The sequence below is a fragment of the Anabrus simplex genome, chromosome 1, assembly GCF_040414725.1.
Source record: "Anabrus simplex isolate iqAnaSimp1 chromosome 1, ASM4041472v1, whole genome shotgun sequence".
Taxonomy (NCBI): domain Eukaryota; kingdom Metazoa; phylum Arthropoda; class Insecta; order Orthoptera; family Tettigoniidae; genus Anabrus; species Anabrus simplex.
Window position 1 is genome coordinate 832,444,737 of NC_090265.1, and position 9,260 is coordinate 832,453,996.

A 9,260-nucleotide genomic window follows, 5' to 3' on the forward strand; every position below is an offset into this window, starting at 1 on the left:
CCCACTCCTAGCCCTTTCCTGACCCCATCTTCGCCATAAGACCTATCTGTGGTGGTGCGACGTACGGCAACTTGTAAAAAATATTGCTTTACATCGCAACGACACAGATAGGTCTTATGGCAACGATGGGATAGAAAAGGGCTAGGAGTGGGGAGGAAGCAGCTGTGGCCTTAATTAAGGTATAGTTCAGGAATTTGCCTGGTGCGAAAATGGGGAAACTACGGAAAAGCATCTTCAGGACTGTCGACTCTTGGGTTAGAACTCACTATCTCCCAAATGCAATAATAATAATAATAATAATAATAATAATAATAATAATAATAATAATAATAATAATAATAATAATAATGGCGTGTGACCTCCGGAGGGGCCGACAGCAGGTCTTTCGAGTAGACGCCGTATAGGCCAATTGCACATCTGTGAGGATGGAGCCCTTCCTGAGATGAATTCTAATGCTGAAGACGACACAAAATTCCATCCTGCAAACCAGAGAAATTAACCAATGAAAGTTGAAATCCCGACCCAGCCTGGAATTGAACCCGGAACCCCTTGCACCGGAGGCCAGCGTGCTAACCATTTAACCATAGAACCAGATAAAAAATGAATAATGTAGTGAGGGGTTGGTAATGAAAGCATTTGAAGGAAACTTCCGGTTTTATTTTCTTATTTTTATAAGCAAAATTATAAAGAATTGAAATACGTATTAAATATCCAGTTCCATGAACCGAATTCACTCCTTAGTTTCCTCGTTAGATCCTTCATGTTAAAGCGCCCACACCTTGACGTAATCAACTTGAAGTGCGGCTTCCTCCCACGCCCAGGAATCCTTCCAGTACTTACGATCCTTCAGAAAATCCAACTTCGCCTACAAACAAACAAACAAAAGCAACGTCTTAACAACTCCTCCTATCAATGATAAAACATTTTACAACATACACAAAACATCGTTTTAATATTGCAACTTGTGTATATATGAATCAAAATATTAAACATCAAGTCAAGATTTGCAAGCTGAATAGTCTAAATTAGTTTTTTTAAATATCATTATGCTGTAAATGGGTCATTTTTGACGAGTGACTTAAAGATGTTCCAGCTGGATGTTGGGAATTTCATGAAGAAATGCAATGCCAGTTCATAGATTTTAAGAAAGCATATGGCAAGATATACAGGAAAGTGATATAACAATAGATGGAAACCGCATAAATCCCGAAGAAGCCCATAAGGTTGACAAATATGTGTATTAATAGACCAAAGTGCAAAGTTAATATTGATGGACAGCTGTCGGTCAGTCTGATATTTTATTTTTTACAATTTGATTTACGTCGCACTGACACAAATACGGCGACGATGGGATACGAATGTTACAGCCCCAGCAATTGCGTGCTATGAACATGGAAAACCACGGAAAACCATATTCAGAGTTGTCGACAGTCGGGTTCGAACCCACTATCTCACGAATGCAATCTGATCTAAACCACGAATTTTTTTGCTAGGGGTTTTACGTCGCACCGACACAGATAGGTCTTATGGCGACGATGGGATAGGAAAGGCCTAGGAGTTGGAAGGAAGCGGCCGTGGCCTTAATTAAGGTACAGCCTCAACATTTTCCTGGTGTGAAAATAGGAAACCACGGGAAAAAAACACGAAATTAAGAATGGTGTCAAACAATGTGACTGGCTATCTCCTCTGCTCCTTAACTAGGTTCTTGAAGGGGCAATAAGTAGCCGAACTGCATACGGTTCAGGTATCAAGTTCGGTTTCAAGACCAATACACAGGCTTAGGTTTTCCAAACCGGTGATACGCGTACCCCTAGAGGTACACGATGAGCTCTTCATGGATACACGGAAAATAATCATTAAGAGCCTAAAAATACGGAATTTACAAACCGAACAAACAATTCTCAATGTTTCCATGGTTAGTGGTCTGTGTAACAATTATTACAGACATCTCAGATAAAACAAATATTGTTAGATTACGAGTTTTTGGTTAAAATTAAGAAGGGGGAATGGGAGGGAAATGTTGAACCTAGCATACCAACACCAGATGAAACATCTAGATGATGATTATTGCCTGATGAAAGTGAAAAGCATGCTAGACGGAATAGGAATGGGAGAATAATTGGATAAAGAGATGCACAGTAAAGAGAAGAGAGTCATCAAGAAAGTAAAGATCAGAATGAAGGACATTGAGAAGCAGATGATTATGTCAGAATGTGAGACTAAAGGAAGGTTATCAGAATTTCGTGAAATTATCCAATATATGTCAATAAGTAAAGAAAGGCTCCCAAAGAGAGAACTAAGAGTTGTGGTGCGGTGGCTAATGAGGATATAACAATAAGGGGCTGGGAGAGAAACATAATAATCATTGTTCACTCTGTGGAGAAATGATGTAAAAGACTCATCTATTGACAGTATGTAGAGAAACTGATGAACTTAGAATTAAATATTTTGGTGGTGAATATAAATCAAAAATAGAAAGAGAGAAAGAATTCTATACAGTTACTAAAGTGTTATAAAGTGTTAAAGAAAGAATGGATCACACCAGTACGTATAGCATTTTTTTTTTTTTTTTTTTGTATTTTAAGAAGTATGTAACAGAAAAAAGTAAAAGATATTAGCACTAACTAAAATCATGAAAAGAAACCAAGAACAAAGTCAACGTTTATAATCATGGTTGTAGTGTTATTGTTACTATTAATGTGTTAGATTGAATGTGAATCTGCTGAGCTTGCAATAGATGAACTGTGTCTTCCTCTGCTGCCGGAATTCCGTAGATGTAGGTCGAGAATTCACGGTGTCTGTTGTAAGCTGAGGAGAAATCTGTTCGGACTCATAACAATCAAATACCCGCGCCAAGTAATAGTAAAGGTAAGATACATGTTGTTCTAGACAATAAAACACAATGCCTAGAACAAAAATAAATAGTTTTCTTTCTTTAAACTACAATTTAGAGATTAGGTGAAAATAGTAATTAGCTGTAAGTGCAATGTCTAAGGTAGCAGGAGATAAATTTAAATGTTATTCATGTATCAAAATAATATGAATTGCAATAAATTATCACTCTCTCCTCAGTTCCAGGCGAACCGAAACTTGGGGATGGGAGTATTATATTATGTTCTAAATTTCGAGTTTGTTAAATAATCTTCAATATTCATCATAAAACTACACTTATTTGTATATTATAAATGTAACAAAATTACATCACTGGTTTTTAATTATAGTGCTGTAATTTCTCTTCCCCAACTTATTACCTGACTGAATAAAAGTGCCAGTCTTCAAAAAACAGCTACGAATTAACAAGTAAGGGGCACAATTAATAGAAATCGGTCTAAGAGGGGTACTCAAGTGCGAATTTTGAGCAACACTGCACTATCCACTGTATCTATAACGTATCTCACCTTACTCTACCCCACCCCACTCTTCCAATTAATCTACGTACTAACCTTCCCACTATAAGTCACCCGGCCCTCCAGATCAGTCTTTCGGTCTCTCGGAATGAACGAGACCAGCTCTTCGTGCTCACCTTAGCGGTTGCGCATATCGCCTCCCCACCGCATCGTTAACACCGTTTTCATGTCGCCTCTGTCCTTTTGAGTTGGCCTGGTTCAATGCAGTGGTCCGTATCACCCTATCCTGAGCCTGCAATATATTTTCATCGCTACATTATTGGCATATCCTGCACCCATCCTAAGTTGTTTGTCACACTGATCTCTTGGTCTCTGTCGGCCAATCTCATACGTCTCCCTGCAAAACTAACTGAAGGAATCCTGATAGTCTTAGGAAGTAACCAACTGACCTATCTGTTCATCGAGTCTTCACCAACTATTTGGTTCAGTACTTCTTCGTTTGTGACTTCATCAATACATTTCATCTCAAGCATTATTATTTAACAAACACAAGACAATAATAGATTCAGTAGATCTATGGAAAAGAAATGAAACAACCCCATGGTGCTACAGTCCTGGTCGACCTTGGCCTATCAAGCGACTGCTGCTCAGCCCGAAAGCCTTCAGATTATTTTTTTTAATTTCGTGTGGCTGTTTCTAGCCGGGTGCAGCCCTTGTAAAGCAGACCTCCGATGAGGGTGGGCAGCATCTGCTATGTGTTACGTGTGGTGTGTGAGTTGCAGGGATGTTGGGGACAGCAAAAACACCCAGCCCCCGAGCCACTGGAATGAACCAATGAAGGTTAAAATCCCCGACCCGGCCGGGAATCGAACGCGGGGCCCTCTGAACTGAAGGCCAGTACGCCGACCATTCAGCCAACGAGTCAGACGGCCTTCAGATTACGAGGTGACACATGGTAAGCGAGACGATCCTCTCGGCAGTTGGTACGCTTGGTTTTCTAAACCGCGGTCACCATCTCACCATCACATTCGGCAGCTCCTCGTTTGTAATAACGAGGGCTAAGTGGTCCTCAAACTAGCCCTAGGTAAAAATCCCTTACCTGGCCGAAAATCGAACCTGAGTTCTCAATAGTATGGACACGAACAAAACAGATAGAAAATAAACTCATCGTATTTGAGCATAAGGACCTTAGGGATATATTTAGGCCTGTTAATGAAAACGGGGAATGGAAGAGAAAGAAAACCAGAAAGTTGAGAAAGCTTTATAAGAATTCTGATATCGTACCTGTGATCAAGGGGAGGAGATTATGATGGTATGGTTATGCCATGGGGAAATATGTAGACCAGATAAGAGAATCTTGAAGGAAAGAGATCACCGGGAAGACATAGGAAAAAGATGGTTTCCATCAGCAATACAGGATGCCTGAACAGCAAGCATAGACACTGATGTATGGTCAAACAGGAAACACTGGGGCAATTTGGTTAGCAAGGTTACGAACCGGCTAAAATGAGACATTAAATATTTATTTTCCTTAAATTTCCAGTAATTTGAATATTCCTTTCTATTGAAAATCTACAGCCTGTTTCCAGTCATTCGACGGGTCAGGAATGGAATGACCGAGCGAGTTGGCCGTGCGGTTAGGGGCGCGCAGCTGTGAGCTTGCATCAAGGAGATAGCGGGTTCGAACCTCACTGTCGGCAACCCTGAAGATGCTTTTCCGTGGTTTCCAATTTTCACATCAGGCAAATGCTGGCGCTGTACTTTAATCAAGGCCACGGCCGCTTCCTTCCTATCCCTAGGCCTTTCCCATCCCATCGTCGCCATAAGACATATCTAGTGTCGGTGCGATGTAAAACAAATTGTAAAAATAAAAAAGGAATGCAACAATGAAGCCCCCATCTAGCGGCGAGAATAGGAACTGTGCGGCTGCCGAAGCCTGTCGCACTCCTCTGGGTCAATAATTAATGACTGACTGATGAAATGAAATTATACTGGGAAGTGTTGCTGGAATAAAAGATGGCAGGGAAAACCAGAGTACCGGGAGAAAAACCTGTCCCGCCTCCGCTTTGTTCAGCACAAATCTCACATGGAGTGACCGTGATTTGAACCACGGAACCCAGCGCTGATAGACCGGCGCGCTGCCGCCTGAACCACAGATGCTACTATTCGTTTCTATTATGAAGGATAATTGTGTTAAATAAACAACAATTACTACATTTGGAATCAAATACTAGGTTCACAGTAGGGGACCATAATTTTATTTTCAACGACAGAGGATGTTAATTTATTCACAATCCACATTTTGAGTTTGAGAACCTGAACACTACCAGTTTTGTGATAGTATACTTGTTAATGTAATTTATTTTTCTACGGAAATGGCATGAGTTCATACAAAATGAGTGAACATCGGAATCCTGAAAGAAAAATATTAATATTACCCTAGCTAAAAATATCCAATACAAACGTGAAGAACTTTGGAAACACACAAAATTCCTACTCATCAAACATATTAAAATTACAAATAATACCATAATTTGGAAGTTAAATCGATTTGGAGAAGACAAAGGTGATGATGTAGAATGTTGAGTGAATCTTTAATAACCTAATACAGTACATATGAGCACACTCTTTACAGTATTTAGAATAATCCCAGAACCGTTTAGGTGATTCCACTTGAATTTGTAGATGCAACCTCTGTTTTAAAACGGAAAACCTCCATTATCTATAAGTAACGTCCAGATAGGTATGACAGACACGGTTCGTAAACAGACTTTTTTTATTCCTGTCCACCTCGTCAGCTTGGTTTATATCCCTCTCTCGAATCTTGGCTGACGATTGTTGAACCATCAGATGACACTCAATGTACCTCGATCCCTGGTCAATTCAATCCTCACTATATGGTGTCTTGTGCTGAAGCAATTCACCTTTCGAAAGTTTCAAGCTCGCTGTAGTCTGACAACGGGGGTTTCCCTGGCACTGCGCGTATAGCTCAGGTGTTGTCGGACAGTTTTATAGGGCGTTGGTTCAATCGGAAAGCGGTTAGACCTTTACCGATGATTATCCAATAGTTGTCATTAGGATAGCAAGCGTAAACTTTAACTCTATAGAGTTGCCAAGCATGAGTAGAAACTGTCCATACGTTTCCCCATAAATAAAATAATAATAATAATAATAATAATAATAATAATAATAATAATAATAATAATAATATAAAATAGTATACATTCGGATCTCTTTGTCTCCTCTATTTATCAATTACCTTCAAATCTACTTAATTCGCTATGAATCACTGAAAAATGATAAAATGAATTAAAATATTCTGCGTATGGACTCGTTTTGCCATTTTTGGTAAAACTTGAGGCTTTGAAGTGCATTTTCCAAACCTGTAATTTTAAAATATTCATTGTTGTATCAGTGAAGCTTATTGTAGTTCCATTATTATTTTGTGGCTCCAGCGATCCATAGTTTCTGCCATTGAAGAAATAGCCTACTTGCGAAGAAACCGGTGGCAATAGAGGGTGAAGAGAGATGAGGAGCCAGTGCGAAAAGCAAGATGCCATGTTCGCATGAAGGAGGGGAGTACCGGTGAGAAAGAGAGAATATCACTAAAACAAAACTTACATGCGTGAACTGCGGCCATCATCTATGTAAAAACCATTCACTATCGAAAGTTTTGTATGTGTACTAGGTCAATGTGAAAAGTCTCCTATTCACTATGAACTTCCAGACAGAATAAAGTGCAACTAAGACTATGAACCTTACTGGCAATAATATAATTGTTCTCTATTACTCTTTCATCTGTATCATATTAATTATGTGATAATTAATTGGGTTTCAATAATACATACAATAACATGACTTTAAATATAAATCCATAATTATGAAATAAAAGTATCGGCATTTTTTACCCATGCTTGGTGAAACATGTTATCAAAAAAGTCTTGGTAGGCTTATTGTAGGGTTAACCCCTCTATACCGATATTACAGTTTGTAACCAGCCCGAGGTTGAAAATACTGGTTCTGCAATTCTTAAGGGATGACCTGCCCATTCCTTAGTATAATCATATTTAACATGGCACGTGTCGTTTTTTTAATCATCAATTTATCAACACTGATCTGCATTTAGGGCAGTCGCCCAGGTGGCAGATTCCCTACCTGCTGTTTTCTAGCCATTTTTTACTTGATTGCAAAGAAATTGGAAATTTATTGAACACCTCCCTTGGTAGGTTATTCCAATACCTAACTCCACTTCCTATAAACGAATATTTGTCTCAATTTGTCTCTTTGAATTCCAACTTTACCTTCATATTGTGATCTTTCCTACTTTTAATGACAATCACTCAAACGTATTCGTCTACTAATGTCATTCCACGCCATCTCTCCACTAACAGCTCGGAACATACCTCTTAGTCGAGCACCTCGTCTCCTTTCTCCTACGTCTTCCCAGCCCAAACTCTGCAACATATTTGTAACGCTACTCTTTTGTCGGAAGTCACCCACAACAAATCAAGCTGCTTTTCTTTGGATTTTTACAGTTCTTGAATCGAGTAATCCTGATGAGGTTCCCATACACGGGAACCATACTCCAGTTAAGATCTTACCAGAGACTATATGCCCTCTCCTTTACATCCTTACTGCAACCTCCAAAATACCCTCATAACCATGTGCAGAGATCTGTACTCTATATTTACAATCCCATGTATGTGATTACCCCAACGAAGACCTTTCCTAAGTACTTACAATGATTCCCAAAAGGAAAGTTCACCCCATCAACGCAGTAATTAAAAATGAGAGGACTCTTCCTATTTGTGAAACTCACAACGTGACTTTTAACCCCGTTTATCATCATATCATTGCCTGCTGTCCATCTCATAACACTGTCGAGGCCTTTTTTCAGTTGCTCACAATCTTGTAACTTATTCAATACTATATACAGAATAAAAACATGCGCAAAAATACTTACCTCTGATTCCACTTCTTTATTCATATCATTTATACATATAAGAAAACATAACGGTCCAATAATATTGCCTTGAGGAATTCCCCTCTTAATTATTACACAATCAGATAAAGCTTCGCCTACTCTAATTCTCCGAGTTTTCTAGAAATATAGCCACCCATTCAGTCGCTCTTTTGTCTAGTCCAACAGTCCTCATTTTTGCCAGTTGTCTCCCATGATCTACCCTATCAAATGCATTAGATAGGTCAATCGCGATACAGTCCATCAGACCTCCTGAATCCAAGATATCTGCCACGGGCGCCCAAATGACAGATTGTAGGGGGGTGGGGGGGGGACTAGACCTGGAAATATATAGTATTTTTCATATTTTGAAAGATGAATGGCGACTTGTATTCCGCGGTAGAATAACACCCACGGTATCCCCTGCCTGTTGGTGGGGGCAGTACTACCACTTCCGACTTTTAAATCATTTTCTTGAAAGCAAAACATCTGACTATATTAGATTTTTGCCTTTCCCTGAGAGCTAGGGGGGGGGCACCCCTTGCCCCTGGGCATGAGGGCCCTTGATATCTGCTATATCTTGCCGAGATCCTAAAAGTTGAGCTTCAGTGGAATAATTTTCCCTAAAGCCGAACTGCTTTCTGTCGAACCAGTTATTAATTTCGCAAACATGTCTAATATAATCAGAAAGAATACATTCTGATATGAATCTGGGTAACCACGGAAAACCATGTTCAGGAATGCCGACAGTAGAGTTCGAACCCACCAACTTCCGAATGCAAGCTCACAGCTGCGCGCCCCTAATCTCATGGCCAACTCACTCGGTGAATCTTTATGTACATTTCTGTTCGGAATGATTTGAGAACTTTTGTGAAAGTAAATATAATTTAGGTGAGGACTGTAGAAAACACCATTGAACTGAGAATGGAAAGCCGCACAGGCATTGTCTGTTC

The 9,260-nt window shown here is 39.6% G+C and overlaps 1 protein-coding gene across 1 annotated transcript in view; it reads right to left on the reverse strand.

The window, feature by feature from the left end:
• Nucleotides 1-635: 635 nt before the first annotated feature.
• The window catches only part of LOC136873944 (beta-1,3-glucan-binding protein), a 243,305-nt gene continuing 234,680 nt past the window's right edge, over nucleotides 636-9,260 (reverse strand). Inside the window, exon 9 of the mRNA XM_067147324.2 lies at nucleotides 636-865. Within this exon, the coding sequence (XP_067003425.2) occupies nucleotides 764-865 (102 nt within the window). The 3' untranslated portion in view covers nucleotides 636-763. The remainder of the gene's footprint in view (nucleotides 866-9,260) is intronic.